The sequence below is a fragment of the Trichoderma reesei genome (genome assembly GCF_000167675.1).
Source record: "Trichoderma reesei QM6a unplaced genomic scaffold TRIREscaffold_7, whole genome shotgun sequence".
NCBI lineage: Eukaryota > Fungi > Ascomycota > Sordariomycetes > Hypocreales > Hypocreaceae > Trichoderma > Trichoderma reesei.
The window spans coordinates 1,412,562-1,429,972 of NW_006711154.1; the positions used below are offsets into that span (position 1 = coordinate 1,412,562).

At 39.5% G+C, this 17,411-nt stretch overlaps 2 protein-coding genes across 2 annotated transcripts; one reads left to right on the plus strand and one right to left on the minus strand.

Moving 5' to 3' along the window:
* Positions 1 to 341: 341 nt before the first annotated feature.
* TRIREDRAFT_59801 (uncharacterized protein) lies at positions 342 to 9,854 on the minus strand (the record flags this gene model as incomplete). The annotated part of the gene is made up of 4 exons (XM_006964743.1): positions 342 to 1,642; positions 1,700 to 7,132; positions 7,589 to 9,490; positions 9,557 to 9,854. 4 exons carry the CDS (start codon positions 9,852 to 9,854, stop codon positions 342 to 344), a joined length of 8,934 nt encoding a protein of 2,977 aa, XP_006964805.1.
* Positions 9,855 to 14,985: 5,131 nt separating this feature from the next.
* On the plus strand, positions 14,986 to 15,228 carry TRIREDRAFT_60002 (uncharacterized protein; the record flags this gene model as incomplete). The annotated part of the gene is made up of 1 exon (XM_006964558.1): positions 14,986 to 15,228. A coding segment is annotated over one exon (243 nt), but the record flags the coding sequence as incomplete, so codon positions are not given.
* Positions 15,229 to 17,411: the final 2,183 nt, after the last annotated feature.

The following is a 17,411-nucleotide window of genomic DNA, read 5'->3' on the forward strand; positions in this document are numbered from 1 at the left end:
ATTATTTCATCACTAGGCATTTGTTAGTTGAGCTTACTGATGATACGAGGGCTGGTCATCAACGTCTTTTTCGCCTAGACAAGACATTAGTCCACAATGGCGTTTAAGATTAGTGGTATGCTATCTGTTACCATGACACGTCATTCACGGTGATTATCAGAGGGACGCCTGCTTGTTTTACTGAGAAGAGTGTCGAAGACGTTATCGTAAGCATCTCGCATGTGATTTGCAGTAGCATAGCTAACAAAGATTAGTTGGAAAGCGCAATCTACGTGTAATTGCAACGGTCCACATATGATATGAAGCAATCAATTGTTCAAAAAGACAATCTAACAACGCCACTACAACGTTTCCTTCTCTAAGTCAAAGTCTTCCTGCAGTAACAATATGCCATCCAGAATCTTTCCCATATGCGTCTTATCAATCACCTCACAGTTGCGTCGTATCTTCATTAGCACCTTGAGAAACGGGACTGGACTCTTCTTGAATGCCGACCTGTTGATGACATCGCCAACGAATACACCGTGGGGAATGAAGCCGTCTGGTTCGAGAACAACGTCATCGTCTGGAATGCCCCGTGCCAAACCAAGCATGTCGCATAAAGCCGCGTACTCACGGAACGACGACAAATACAGTTGACCAGCAAAGATGTTCAGCTCGACCATCATTGCCTGCGGAAGCGTAGGATTTCTTTCTCTCGTAGGTACCGTATACAGAGTCAGCCTGTCTAATGGCTGGAAGGCGAGGTTTGTCCTTGGGGAATAGAGATGTAAAGTGACCTTTTTGCAGGTTTCGATCTTCTCGAGTAGTTGATGCACCTCCCAAGGGCTGATGATGACAACTTGGTCGATGACATTGTTTGCATCACTAGTTGTCAAAACCCATTGTACGGGACGTTGGAAGAGGTCTGTAACGTTATCGACGGTTTCATTCATTATGACCGTCGCGCAAAAGTCTTGTGTTGCCCATATGCTGCTCGGGTAGTCGCTCATGTCAAAATGCTCGGCAGCTGAAGTTCCCCGAAATGCGAAAAATGCTCTCTTGAACGCGGAGAAGTTGCGGGGGAACTTTCCGTGCTCGACAAAATGCACAAGATCTTCATGACAAGAATGTGCACGAGGCTCGACCTGCGGAGGTGGCTCGACTTCTCGCTCTCTCTCAGTCTCAGGAGAAAGCTCTCTCTCCTGTTCTTCCTGTAGGGAGGAGCTGCGAAGTTCTGTCAACCCGAACTCCCGACAACGATTCTCAAACTCGATCCTCATTTCTGGGCCTGCGCGTTGAACCAGCTTTGACGATTCCAAGGCAGCTCGTGGACGATATCGGATGTCGAGACTTTGAGCGTCAGCCTCGAGAAACTTTTTGGCCCAGAGTGTGCTGTCACAGGAGCTGTCGGAAGGACTGCTCTCTTCCCATAGAGTGTTCTGCTCGTAGAACCGGACTCCTTGAGTCAACCACAATGGAACAGTTCGTCGTAGATCTAACCAAGTCTCAGATATAGTCCAACAGAGCACATCTGACACCGTGATCTTCTCCGAGCTTGAGGGCTCATAACCTCTCTGCATCAAGATCTTCTGCTCAATCTCCCGGGGAATGCAGAAGACTACTGACTGTCCTTTGCCGAGTTTTCGCATTCTCATACAAGCTAATACAGGCGTTAACAAATAAGTCACCCTGTGTCATCGCATTGTCATGACATTACCTTGCACGAGCTTATCCTTTGTCAAGTTTGCGCCCAGTGTTACCGCCGCCTGGTAGTCCGAAGGGAGGCGTAGGTCTGTGCCTCTAGTATGGGCCTCGTCGAGGAACACCAGGCACTGATCTAGCTGTGAAGCAAACGGCGATGATTGAAGAGGCTCTACTTTGCCCGATCTATCCATAACCGTCAGCTCATCGGCATCATTGAAGAAGACGACAGCTTGGACGGAGGCGTTGTCTTCGTTGCTACTCAGCCACCTTTGAGCGAACTGCAGGTTGTTTAGTTCAATGATCTGCGCTCCGACATCCAGGATCACGCGGCTTCTTGGCCCCATTTCCGACACCATCTCAAGAAGTGAGTCGGCTCCCAGGGTAGTAGCCCCTCTCGACGCCTCCGACATTAGCCTGATTCCATTTTCAGGTCGGAGCAGATACTCTAGCACCAACGCATTCGTGTGGTTTTGCGCTGGAATATCGAGTTGTTTGATAGCCAAAGGGAGCACATATCTTGAGTCGTTTGTTCCACTGAAACCAGTCGTCGAATTGGCTTTCTTCTTGCCCAGGTCCCAGCCCGAGGCAGACAGCTTGTGAGGAAATTCCCTGGACTCTTTTGCAAATACCAAGTGGGAAAGGAAGTAGTCAACGGCGCCTTTCGAGTAGCGAAGCAATGGGAAGATGCTCTCAACACATTGCGCGCGATCACGGATATTGATACCCGTCAGGAGATGGAATGCACGAGGTAATTGCGGTGCCGTCTGGACCCAGGCGCCGTATTCAAGATCAGCATTGTCAGATCTGATGAGATGATCGAACGCCTCGAAGAGTTCGTCGGCTTTAAGGCCACTGTAGTAGTAGCTGAGGCATGTGAGCAGGATGACGACGTCTGGATGGCTGAATTCCGACCGTGGGGTGGGATTGTCTTTTGCTCGAAATGGCACAGCCAGTCGGGTTTTCGCCTCACGATTCGCGTCTGTGCCGTAGTCGACTCTCCACCGTTTCTGGCCAAAAGCAAACGCCAAAATGCCGCCTGCAAATAGGCCGCGGAGAAGGAGAATATAGTGTCTGGTAGAATCCCCCCAGTAGGCACTATCTTCAACGGCACTGATTTCCTGCGCTGTTGGGCTGCTGTGAGTGATGTAGCGGCATACAGCATCTCTTATGTGCTTGGGCTGCCGCGCAATGGAGAGTCCAGTAATCCCTGTGCAACAGATGAAGCGAGCGAGGCGACTGAGCACGGCCTGCTCGGCATCGGGACGTAGTATCCGTATCCTTGGGAATCTCCCTGAAGACAGTTGATCAATCTCTAGCGACTCGGAGAAGGAACTCTTCAACTCCAGACAGACTTCAACGAATTTGTCAAGCACCTCTTGTATCACCACCCAGCGGTCCGGCGTATGTTCAATGCTCTGCTGCAGCCCAATGGTGTAGATGAGCTCAAACTTGACATTGAAGTTCTCATCACTTTCATCGACGATATCTCTGGACAATTGGTCAAACAGTCTTTGGACGTTGAGCAAACAACGGCCGACTGCCTCCTTCCCGTCAATGAGGTATTCCAGACCCATGAGCTGGAAAGAAAGCAGATGCTCTGGCTGTACCAGCATGACTCCGCCTTCTCTCATCGACCGACGGGCTAGCTCTTCGACCACAGCAGCTTTATCTCGATCCATGCGAATTGCTCGAGAAAACGGCATGCGAAAGATTGGGCGGTCTATCAGACCCGAAAGCTTCGACACGAGCATTTGGTGCATCTGCTTCGCCTGCGGCTTGGCAACAACGACGCGAACAATCCGTGAGCCGTTGCTGAGCGCGGTTGCGACAATAGGGACAATAACAGAAGACTTCCCCTCACCCATGTTGAGCTGCATCACGGCATTGTCGTTGTTCTCGGGCGAAATCATCCGCTCCGCAATCTGATGTTGCACATGCCGGATCATGATGCCGCTCTCGCACTCCAACAATAGCCACTCAGGATATTGATACGGGTCCCAGCTATGCCCTGGATTTTGTACTTCGCGCAGGAGGTCGACGTCTTTGTCAATCAGCTGCACCAATCTCTGCGCCTGCTGAAGGGCGGTGATTGCAACTCCATATGCAACGATGGCCTTCTTCCAGGCCATAGAAAGCGACGGCCATCGATGCCGACCAAGCTGTTGAAGGAAGAATGTAGGGCAGAGCCTCGGCCAGAAGCCAGCGATCCGAGCGGTTACCTCCCTCTCATCCCTTTCGACCTGCTTCTGCACGACTGCCCCTAACAAGGCATCGTACATGGATTGCACATGCATCTCGCAATGACTCAAATGCAACTGAAACATTACTGCTCGCAAAGACATGGGGTTATCGTTCAAGGTCATCTCCCGGCAGTTTCCCAGATCCGCCAGACTACGCGCCAGTTCCGAGAGATAGCGTCGCTCAAAGTCAAACTTTGCCTGCCGATTCAGATGCCGCAGCATCCCCGACAACATGTGGTCACCCATCTCGTCAGTACCCGTGGTGGATAGAGCGGCCAAATTCAAGGACGAATCTGTGGTAGGGATGATGGGTGGAGGCTTAGCGAACAGGTCATTGGCTGATACATATCCAGGAGGGCGGGCAGCTGGGCCTGGGTAACGCGAGGGGAGTCGGCGTGGCATATTCACGTCTCCAACCTGGTAATGGCCTAGACGGCGACCAAACTCTTGCAGATAACCTCTGAAGTTGTGGTTATCATGCCACACTTGCCATTGTGCTTGCACCTCGACCATTGCAGCCGATACATTGATGTAGGTATCTTGCTGATGCTGTTGCGGTCGCAGCGGCGTTGAGCAAGGCCATTGACTCACAAGATGATCCACGAAGGAACGAATCAATTCCTTTTGGTTAGACTCGAACATTGCTTTCTGCCGACGCGCCGTGGCAATTGGGGATTCGTTCCAGTAGGCAGGTATGGCCTTTTCCGGGCACCCATCATGGAACTTCTTCGAAGCGCGTTTAATGATGCTCTGCAATGTATCAAGCTTGCATTCATAGCCTTCTGAAAGGTGGTACAATGACTTCTCGGGTAAAGGCGTTGCCGGTAGGTGCTCGGTGAGTGAAAGCATCAATAGGCTTTGAAGGACATCCATGTCGCATTTGGTTGAATATGCCAGGGTGGTAAGCCAGATCATCACCTGGTACTTGTTCAACCATCCTCTGTCCGCCTGAAATGCAAAGTGTAGCCTGCACCAGAATTTGCACAGAAACTTCATCGGATCTTGGAGCCATTGGCCTCCATATGCCATCTCCAACAAGCAAGGAGCAGTCCTATTAGCGGGCGTTCCAGATTCTTGTGAGAGGAGCCGGTAAATTGTGTTGACAAAAGCATGGTTGGGTGAATCCTGTTGAAGAAGAGAGACGCCGTCATGAACTTTCAGTGCGATCTGGCTCGCACGAGCCACCTCAGGTGACGTGCCTCGATCTCTGGATTGGTACTGGACACCCTGAATTGTCCCATCATCCTCAGCGCCACAAAGTGTTACTTGATAGCGTGAGCTTGCGTATATTTCTCGCTCAATGAGGAAATCGTCAATACCCGCCCGCCTCGTGACCTCGGACAGCTTGGATGCATTGGGCGGATGCAGGAAGCTCAAGGCTGACACTCCGTCCAGAATGTCGTTGACAATCTTATAAAATCGTGAATCTTGGGCCAGGAAGCTCAAGTCAGAATCCCAGGTCACTGTCTGCATGGTCCTAAGGTACTCCGGGTAGAACTTGCGACGAGGCGTTAGAGCAGCAATATTACAGAGTAGCCGAATGCTGTCTTCAGTCAGATAGTCGATGGACCGAACCGACGCCGACTGCAGTATTGACAACGCCTCTTCTGTTCCAGTGCGACTCAGGAAGGGGTCGGGGATGCAATACGAAGTAAGCGCATGTATGTAAGCCAGAAACAGCTTGCTGTGAACGGTGGCATTATCAACAAGGCGACGAAGCTGCTTGTCAATCGTATACTGCTGCACACGGTGAGCCGTACCGTATTCCACGCATGCCCTCGTATGCCCAGCGGAATGATCTTTGTGAAAGCTGATCTTCCCTTCGGGGATTATCGCCATTCGGTCGTCCTTCTTCTGAGAGTCTTGCAATATGAGCTTGCTGCCGAACCCCACCAGTGTCTCCATGGACTGGTTTGCATCAATCTGCTTGCCCCGGAACTGGCGTGATCTGATGACTGATTCTCCGTGCTTCAGGCTGAACTCGAGCTGCAGACTTGGAATTTCGATTACAGCAGTCTTGTCTTCTGCATCAGATAGAATATGCAGGTTCAGAAGAGATTCAAGAGGGGAAAAAATGGTCGCTAAAAGAGCTGCAGATGCACTGTCTGGAGCAACGAGTGATGTCCTCTCACGGCGGGTGAGCTTCCAGAGGTTACCATGCTGTGTCATTATCCAGTTATCGCGACTGAATTGCCATGGATTTTCTATAGAACGAAATTCTATGCTTTTTGTAACATGGTTGTACCAATGAACATGGCTTTGTGCAAACGTCCGCGGTAACGATCGGGCGAATATCCGAGAAGGCACAATATCCAATGTGGGAAGACGCATTGTTTCATCTTGCAGACGGATCAGCAGATCATCCCCGTCTGCTGATGCATCTTTCACCGCGCCAAAATGGACGGAGTAGCCGGCAAAGGTCTTGCAGCCGCAGAAGCGCATTCCTTGGGCGGTACTGGGCATGACATCAAGTACAAAGCGTCCAAACACCTTTTGAAAGTCATGATGAGCCTCATATTCGCGAGGCAATCGGGATAAGGGACTTCCATCAACCAAAAGGGATCCACTGAGTATGTTAAAGTGAACTCTTTTACCGCCAGATACTGTCTCAAACCAACTGCAAGTGGAAGGAACGAGGCGCCAAGCCCTGCCGCGTCGAAAGTCTGGCCAGTATCGACTGATGCTGATGTCTAGGCAAGTATTGTCTCTTGAGAGGACTTCTTGCACGATTATCCGTCGTGAACGGTGCAATGTGAACACCCATCGGTCGTACATTGTCTTCTCAAGGAGATCTTCCTCTGGCTCCTCGCGTAGGAGTCCTACATTGTTGTAGATGTTGATGGATGCTTCTAGCAAAACAGCCGCCTGCTCGGAATCAGGCAGAATCTCGAGCAGAGAGTGCTTGTCCAAATTGAAGGAGTCTGCGCATATAAGCGAAATCCGAAGGGCAATCCGTAGGAACTGGGTCCTTTGCGCTTCATCTTTAGTCTCATGGGCTCTAGCCTGCAGCTTCGCCAGCCACCCAAGAGTGATCGTTCTGCACTCAGTCAAGAAGGGAAGAGCTTGCTCTTTCAGTGTCTGCGTAGTCATTGTCATGAGACGAGCTGTGAGAAAGACAAAGATCCATAAAGAAATGTTCGACTGCCAATTTTCCCTGATGCGTGAAACGCAGCTTCGAAGGCGCTCGAGGAATTCGCGACCGAATTCTAGATCCGACAGCCGTGTGTGCGCGCACCTTTCAACTGTGCCAGCCTTCATCGGGCCATCTTTCCTGGGGCCAGCCTGAAGGCTAAGCTGGAGGAAGAAGATTGCAGTCTCAGGTTTGTTGAAATCAACCTCAGGCATTGCGAGTTGAGTGAGCACGCCCATCCAATGGATACGATATCCATAGCGAACCGTAGCCAAAGCTTTGAACTCCCCCAAGGTCATGTGGTCCGGGCAAAGAGATTGAGATGCGATCACAGCATTTGGAGTTTCGCCAGCTGGATTTTCGTGCGTGTGAATGAGGAACCTACTCATCTGCACCGAGTTCGGGTTCAGTTGGAATGTACAAAGCTCGGGTAGCTGAACTGTTGTAGTGAACCCGGCAATGAAACACTGCCTATAATTGTCGAAATATCGGAGTCTGAGTCCGTTATGAACGCAGACATCCTCTTCTGAACTGGTGGAAATAGGTCGTTTGCGTCGGTGAGTTCTGATATGGGGCTTTGCGTTGGACAGCAGATGCACTCGCAAGTTCGTGTCTGTCTGAAAGAACCTCGAAAGACCAGAATAAGTCCGCAGAGGATTGGGCGTTTCTGATTCTTCAGAGTATTGATAGGCGCTTCTAAGCACGTCATTAATGATGAAGACTGTCGCATCACGCCATTGGCCAAAGTGCTTGGGCAGGTCTAGTTCAAAAACTGTTGTCTGAGCTTCCAAAAGTTTGTTTGACAGTGGCCACTCGTGCACCTCTATCGAGAGGTTTGAGGCGTTTTTTTGCAGCTGGCATCGAGAGCACCGTGGATGATGCTCGTAACAAGAGACTCCATCCTCCCAGTACTGCCAAGTGTCGCACGTCCCTTGCTCATACTGTTGCATCAGGCTGGTATACTTGGCGTGAAGCGCTCGAAACTCTTCGCGTTTAAGGTTTCTTTGCGTATGAGCCCACAGTTCAATGTCTCTCATGAGGTTCTGATGCGACGGCGAAAGTGTGAAGTATTCCACAGGAAAAGACCTCGGCACCCCGTAGGAGTCAAAGATTGATGGTCTATGGCGTGATTGGGCGTCTTCTTGTCGATGTTGGAGATAAGTCTCGGCACGATGCAGCCTCTCCATATCTTCTCGAAATGCAAGCAGCAGCGCCTGGAATAGTTCGAGGGGGATCTTGTGTTCGTATTCCATAAGTAGGGGAAGGGCATTAGTCGCAACTTTATCAGCTGCAATCCAAAGTTCGATGCAGACCAGGACCATTCTTGATATCCCTTCCGGTCGGCCGCTATACCAAGGTTTGGCCAGTTCGTGATAGCGGTACATTAGAGTGCAGATGCCGAGACAAGATAACTCGTCATGCAGATGGCCCTTACGCCACTCATCAAGATGTTCGGCCACCCACATCTCAATCATAGCGAGAACGGATGGGACGAGCTGTTCATTCAAAGACGTTGGAACCGATGGCATATCCTCGTCGCAAGTAAAGATGTCTGGGGCTGGACAGAATGATGACGCCTTGCTCAGTGCATCGCGTTTTGATAGGGAAGAAATGAAGTCATTCAATCCCTGGAGATTGATGTACACATCTTGATCCATGTTGAGAGTTGTGAGGGCCTCCAATTCGAGCTTTGGCTGACAATAGTTGCGAATTGATTGCCATCGCTCACACACCAGACGGGAGGCTAAGCATACAGAGTCATGGACTTTCGACAGCCATGTTCCAGGGACAGGGTGTTGCAGCTTCAAAAGTCGCCTTGACACTTTGGTGGACATGATTCTGAGAGTCTCGCTTGCAGAGTGCAGGTTTGTCGCATCTCTGAGCAGGCGGCTGAGAAGGAAAACCATGAAGGACTTGTAGATTTCTTCTGAGCTGACAGCCATGCGGTCCATGGTCAGATGAAGGGAACAGCGGATGAGGAGCCAAACGGGAGATCGTCTCCAAGGAAGCTTGGAATTCTTGTAAATGACATCCTCCCTAGTATTCTTACTCACTCCAGGAACGGCAATCGGATGGCCGACTCCTTGGAGGAAGCTGCTCAACAACTCCGTGACAATTCGTGGGTCGTTGGTTTCGCGTTCTTCATCATGAACTTGTTCCGCCTTTCGCGCCTTTGGAATGATTTCGTGAACTGCCTCGTAACTCATCTTGGCCATGGTTTTGGCTAGGACTTTCTGGAATGATTCATCGGTGAATGTTTCCAGAGGAACGCCAATTGCAGTCGCCGGAAAGTGGCGAATGAGACGTCCTTTAGTCGCATAGACGGCTTGGTTGGTGGGAGAGAGCTCAAACAACTCGAATATGGCCATATCCTTGTCTCGTCGAAGCAATACCCCCGCATTCTGTGCCCTGATGTGGAATGGCGCAGCAGTGTCTGTTAAGCATGTAGAGTATTCGTTAGAATTATCAACATTGCGAATCCAGAGGGGAAGAAACTGACCAGGGGAAAGGAGCTGCGTCAGAATGTCCAGCAATTTGCCTTCTTTGACAAAACCCTTGTCGTCTCTTCCAGCTATCATGTTCTCTACCATTGCAGTTGCAGTCATGACAGCTCGCTGGCAGATAAGCTCCGTTTCTTGTAGGTATTCTGACAGGGTCTCGAGTACATATTTGATCAATACAGTCTCGTTCGCAACCGATGTATCATCCCCATCAGGTAGTTTTGGAGGCAAACAAACGTGGTGGAAAAGGTACTCGAGCGTGCGTGCGCTTAGCACATTAGATGGCGATGTAGGCATAATAGCGGACTGAGAAGATATAGACAAACTATGCTGTGACTTTGGAACGCAATGCAGACCGGGTTGGGCTTAAAGCGCGAGAAGTAAATGCATACTGCAAAAGATATTGTTAGAGGATGCTGGGCAGCTAGCTATATATATTAAACCCAGACTGATCTGTTTAGGCATAGTAAATCAGTAGCAGTGTATAGACTAATGCGGGAGGCCGACAACCAGGTGTTACCTAACACTACAGTAGTAAAAAACAAGGTTAGACAGGGAGGCGTCTGCAGCAAAGGCAGCAGCAGAGGCAGTAGCAGAGGCAGCAGTAAAAACAGTAGTAAAGGCAGTAGTAAAGGCAGTAGTAAAGGCAGTAGTAAAGGCAGTAGCAGAGGCAGTAGCAGAGGCAGTAGTAAAGGCAGTAGTAAAGGCAGTAGTAAAGGCAGTAGTAAAGGCAGTAGTAAAGGCAGTAGTAGAGGCAGTAGCAGAGGCAGCAGCAGAGGCAGTAGCAGAGGCAGTAGTAGAAGCAGTAGTAGAGGCAGTAGTAAAGGCAGTAGTAAAAGCAGTAGTAGAGGCAGTAGTAAAGGCAGTAGTAAAAATAGTAGTAAAGGCAGTAGTAAAAGTAATAGTAAAGGTAGTAGTTATATTTTATTTATAAAGTAAAGGTTAATATAAAAAGGGAGAAAAAAATTCTTAAATTTTAAATTAAAATAAATATAAAAAATTATAATAAAATCTATTAATAAATTTATATTTTAAAACTTTTTTTTAATTTTAAATAGTATTTTTATAAAATTAATTATAATATATTTTAAAATCTTATATTAAAATACTTTTAGCTTAGTATTATATAACTTAATAAAAATATATTTAAATTATAATATAAGTTAAAAATTTATTAAACTTAAATAAAAAAACTTATTTTATAAAAAGTAATATAATTTAAAGTTAAAGTTATATTATACTTATAAAGTAAAAATTAAAGTAAAAAAAGAAAAAAAAATTTAAATTTTAAATTAAAATAAATATAAAAAATATAATAAAATTTATTATAAAATTTATATTTTAAAATCTTTTTTTAATTTTTAATAATACTTTTTTAAAATTAATTATAAAATATTTTAAAATTTTATATTAAAATAGTTTTAATTTAGTATTTTATAACTTAATAAAAAATATATTTTAAATATAATATAAATTAAAAATTTACTAAGCCTAAATAAAAAAGCCTTACTTAATAAAAAATACCTTTTTAATTAATTTAGCCTAGTCTTTTAATTAATAAAAATCTGCAGGTGCTTTATACCTAGGGTTAAAAAAGAAAAGAAAAACTTAGTAAAATTTTTTTTTTTTTTTTTTATTTAATTTTACCTTTAAGCTTATAAAAAACTAACTATATATAGGCTTTTATAAATAAAAATAATACTTTTAAAATAGTTAAAGCTAGGTAGATTTTTATATATTTTTATTTAAGCTATACCTCTTTTAGTTAGCTTAAAAAAGCTAAAAAATAAAAAATAGTATTTTTATAATTTTCTCCTTAATTAAGTATAGTATTAATAAAGGGTAGGGCTTAGGACCCACTTAAATAATTAGCTTAAAATCTAGTTAATATCCCTGCTAATGCCTTTCCTCCTGCAGTACTTAAGCTTAAAAAGTAGTAGTATAAGAATCTTTAGTTATAAATAACTAGGCTATTAGTAAATGTATTAAGCTATAAATAGTACTATTAAAAAGCTAATTTTTTAATAGATTTTTTTATATAATTTACTATTTTATATCTAGTCTAATTAGCTTTTTATTTAAGGAAGAAGATAAGATATATTATTTAAGAGGTAAGGTATAGCTTACTTAAGTAAATAATTAGCTTAAAATCTAGTTAATATCCCTGCTAGTGTATTTACCCTTACTACTTTACTTACTTACCTTTTACTTAAGTAAGCCTTAAAAAAAGAAAAAAGTAAAAATAGCTTTTTACTTATAAAAATTAAAGTAAAATAAAATAGCTATAAATATATAAAAAATAGCTTTAAATAGCTTATTTTTTACTAGATTTTTATATATTTTTTATATAGCTATTTTTATTTATATAAGTATTTATTTTTACTTTATAAAAAAAGTATATTATTTTATACTTATAATATAAAACTACTATTTATTATAAAATAAAATAGCTAAAAATATATAAAAAATTACTTTAAGTAGCTTATTAAGTATTAAAATTATATATATTTTTTATATAGCTATATTTCTTTAATAAATAGGTATTTTAAGCTTTATATATAAATATAATAGTAAAATAATATATTATATAGCTTTTTATTAATAAATAAAATAGCTAAAAATATAAAAAAATAGCTTTAAAATACTTATTTTTAATTAGAATTTTATATATTTTTAATATATAAGATCTTTTACTTTTTTATAAGCTTCCTACTTTAAATTAAATTTTTACTTTTTTTTACTATTTTACTATATCTTAAATAAAGGCTTTAAAAATATTAAAAAAATCTTCTTATATATTATAAGCTATAAGGATTATATATATTTTTTTTTTTAATTTTTAAAGTAAGTATTAAAGCTAGAATTAAAGTTTTAATTTTTTAAGGCTTTATTTTAAAAAAGGCAGTAATAGCTTATAAAAGAAATTTCTCTTTCTTTTATACTAAAAGTACTTTTTTCTTAATAATAAAGTTTTAATAATTTTTACTATACTTAATTAATATAAATTTTTTTCTTTTTATAAAACTAGTCTTTTTAAGCTTATAGCTTTATTAGTTTTTTTTTAAATAATTTTTTTAATTTTTAATATTTTTATTTTTTTTTACTTTATATTATATAATAGCTTAAAAAAATATAATAAATATATAAAAAATATTATATTATATATTATTTTTTTTTAAAATTTTATATATTTTTTATTTATTTATAAAAGGTTATATAAATATTTATTACTTAAGTATATTTTTTATATACTTTAATTTAAAATATTAATTTTAATTAATAAAATAAATTATAATAAATATATAAAAATTACTTTTATATATTTTATATATTAAATTTATTATATATATTTTTATATTAAATAATATTTAATATTTAAAATATAATTTTACTTTAAAAATTAAAGTAAATTATTTTAAATATAAAATAAATTCTTTTAAATATAAAGTAATATATAACTTTTTATATAATAAAAAAATAAATAAAAATAAAAAAATTATATTTTATATAATATATTTTTAAATAAACTTTTATAAATTTTTTATTTTATAAAAAAAATTAATATAAGTAATAATTTAATAAATATATATAAAAAGTTTTTATATAAATTATTTTTATTTAAATATATATAAAAAATTTTTTTATTTAAATTATTTTTACTTTAATATATATTAACTTTACTTTTATTTAATTTATTTTTACTTAAGTATATATTAAACTTACTTTTATTTAAATTATTTTTATTTAAAATTATATTAATTTTATTTTTATTTAAATTACTTTTATTTAAGTATATATAAAAAAGTCTTTTACTTAAATTATTTTTACTTAAGTATATATAAAAAAGTCTTTTATATAAATTACTTTTACTTAAGTATATATAAAAAACTTTTATAATTTATTTACTTTTACTTAAATATATATAAAAAAATCTTTTATATAAATTATTTTTACTTAAATATATATAAAAAAATCTTTTATTTAAATTATTTTTATTTAAATATATATTAAACTTACTTTTATTTAAATTATTTTTATTTAAATATATATAAAAAAGTCTTTTATATAAATTATTTTTATTTAAGTATATATTAATTTTACTTTTATTTAAATTACTTTTATTTAAGTATATATAAAAAAGTCTTTTATTTAAATTACTTTTACTTAAATATATATTAAATTTATTTTTATTTAAATTACTTTTACTTAAGTATATATTAAACTTATTTTTATTTAAATTACTTTTATTTAAGTATATATAAAAAAATCTTTTATTTAAATTACTTTTATTTAAATATATATTAAACTTACTTTTATTTAAATTACTTTTACTTAAGTATATATAAAAAAAACTTTTATTTAAATTACTTTTACTTAAATATATATTAAATTTATTTTTAATTAAATTATTTTTACTTAAGTATATATAAAAAAGTCTTTTATATAAATTACTTTTACTTAAATATATATTAATTTTACTTTTATTTAATTTAATTTTATTTAAATATATATTAAACTTATTTTTATTTAAATTATTTATATTTAAATATATATTAACTTTACTTTTATTTAAATTACTTTTATTTAAATATATATAAAAAAGTTTTTTATTTAATTAATTTTTATTTAAGTATATATTAAATTTACTTTTATTTAAATTACTTTTACTTAAGTATATATAAAAAAGTCTTTTACTTAAATAACTTTTACTTAAGTATATATTAAACTTACTTTTAATTAAATTACTTTTACTTAAGTATATATAAAAAAGTCTTTTATATAAATTACTTTTACTTAAGTATATATTAAACTTACTTTTATTTAAATTACTTTTACTTAAGTATATATTAAACTTACTTTTATTTAAATTACTTTTACTTAAGTATATATAAAAAAAACTTTTATTTAAATTACTTTTACTTAAATATATATTAAATTTACTTTTATTTAAATTACTTTTACTTAAGTATATATAAAAAAAACTTTTATTTAAATTACTTTTACTTAAATATATATTAAATTTATTTTTAATTAAATTATTTTTATTTAAGTATATATAAAAAAGTCTTTTATATAAATTACTTTTACTTAAATATATATTAACTTTATTTTTATTTAATTTAATTTTACTTAAATATATATTAAACTTACTTTTATTTAAATTATTTATATTTAAATATATATTAACTTTACTTTTATTATAAGGTGAAAACTGGTCTTATAGGTTCGGGTTAGAAATTCTTTGCCTAGATAAAGATTTCTTGCCCGCCCTAAATTCTTCGCCCGGATAAAGATTTCTCGCCTAACCCAGATTCTTCGCCCAGACGAAGATTTCTCGCCCAACCCAGATTCTTCACCCGGATAAAGATTTCTCGCCCAACCTAAATTCTTCGCCCAGATAAAGATTTCTCGCCTGACCTAGATTCTTCGCCCGGACGAAGATTTCTCGCCTAACCCAGATTCTTCACCCAGACGAAGATTTCTTACCCAACCTAAAATCTTCGCCCAGATAAAGATTTCTCGCCTAACCCAAATTCTTCGCCTAGACAAAGATTTCTCGCCCAACCTAGATTCTTCGCCTAGACGAAGATTTCTCGCCCAACCCAGATTCTTCGCCCAGACAAAGATTTCTTGCCAAACCCAAATTCTTCACCCAGATAAAGATGTCTAGCCTAACTTGCCCGCCCTAAATTCTTCGCCTAGATAAAGATTTCTCGCCTAACCCAGATTCTTCGCCTAGATAAAGATTTCTTGCCCAACCCAAAATCTTCGCCCGGATAAAGATTTCTCGCCTAACCCAAATTCTTCGCCTAGACGAAGATTTCTCGCCCAACCCAGATTCTTCGCCCAGATAAAGATTTCTCGCCTAACCCAGATTCTTCGCCTAGACGAAGATTTCTCGCCTGACCTAAAATCTTCGCAGATGTCTGGCCTGACCTAAATTCTTCGCCCAGACAAAGATTTCTCGCCCAACCTAAATTCTTCACCCAGATAAAGATATCTGGCCCGACCCAGATTCTTCGCCTGGATAAAGATTTCTCGCCCGACCTAAAATCTTCGCAGATGTCTGGCCTGACCTAAATTCTTTACCCAGATAAAGATTTCTCGCCCAACCCAAATTCTTCGCCCGGACAAAGATGTCTGGCCCGACCCAGATTCTTCACCTAGACGAAGATTTCTCGCCTAACCTAAAATCTTCGCCTAGACAAAGATGTCTAGCCTGACCCAAATTCTTTACCTGGACGAAGATTTCTTGCCAAACCCAAATTCTTCGCCTAGATAAAAATGTCTAGCCTAACTTGCCTGCCCCAAGTTCTTCGCCCAGACGAAGATTTCTCGCCTAACCCAGATTCTTTGCCTAAATGAAGATTTCTTGCTAAACCTAAATTCTTCGCCTAGATAAAGATGTCTGGCCAAACCCAAATTCTTCGCCCAGACGAAGATTTCTCGCCCGACCTAGATTCTTCGCCCAGACAAAGATTTCTTGCCAAACCTAAATTCTTCGCCCAGACGAAGATGTCTGGCCAAACCTAAATTCTTTACCTAGATAAAAATGTCTGGCCTAACTTGCCCGCCTTAAATTCTTCGCCCAGATAAAGATGTCTGGCCTAACCCAAATTCTTCGCCTGGACAAAGATTTCTCGCCCAACCTAAATTCTTCACCCGGACAAAGATGTCTAGCCTAACCTAAATTCTTCGCCTAGATAAAGATTTCTCGCCCAACCTAAAATCTTCGCCCAGACAAAGATGTCTGGCCTAACCTAAATTCTTTACCTAGATAAAGATTTCTCGCCCAACCCAAATTCTTCGCCTAGATAAAGATGTCTGGCCTAACCCAAATTCTTCGCCTAGATAAAGATTTCTCGCCTAACCCAAATTCTTCGCCTGGACGAAGATGTCTGGCCTGACCCAAATTCTTCGCCCGGACAAAGATTTCTCGCCTGACCTAGATTCTTCGCCTAGATGAAGATTTCTTGCCAAACCCAAATTCTTCACCCAGACAAAGATGTCTAGCCAAACCCAAATTCTTCGCCTAGATAAAGATTTCTCGCCCAACCTAGATTCTTCACCTAGACAAAGATTTCTTACCAAACCCAAATTCTTCACCCAGATAAAGATGTCTAGCCAAACCTAAATTCTTCACCCAGACAAAGATGTCTAGCCTGACTTGCCCGCCCTAAATTCTTCGCCTAGATAAAGATTTCTCGCCCAACCCAAATTCTTCACCCAGATAAAGATTTCTTACTAAACCTAAATTCTTCACCCAGATAAAGATATCTAGCCCGCCCCAAATTCTTCGCCCAGATAAAGATTTCTCGCCTAACCCAGATTCTTCACATAGACGAAGATGTCTAGCCGGACTTGCCCGCCCTGAAGTCTTCGCCCAGATGAAGATATCTGGCCATACCTGAATTCGTCGCCTAGACAAAGATATCTAGCCTGACTTGCCCGCCTTAAATTCTTCGCCTGGATAAAGATTTCTCGCCTAACCCAAATTCTTCGCCTAGACGAAGATTTCTCGCCTAACCCAGATTCTTCGCCTAAACGAAGATTTCTTGCCAAACCCAAATTCTTCACCCAGACGAAGATATCTAGCCTAACTTACCCGCCCTAAATTCTTCGCCCAGATGAAGATTTCTCGCCTAACCCAAATTCTTCGCCCAGACAAAGATTTCTTGCCAAACCTAAATTCTTCACCCAGATAAAGATGTCTCGCTAAACCCAAATTCTTCGCCCGGACGAAGATGTCTGGCCTGACCTAAATTCTTCGCCTAGACAAAGATGTCTGGCCTGACTTGCCTGCCCTAATTTTTAGCCTAGGTAAAGATGGTACCGGCTCGATTGATCACGTGG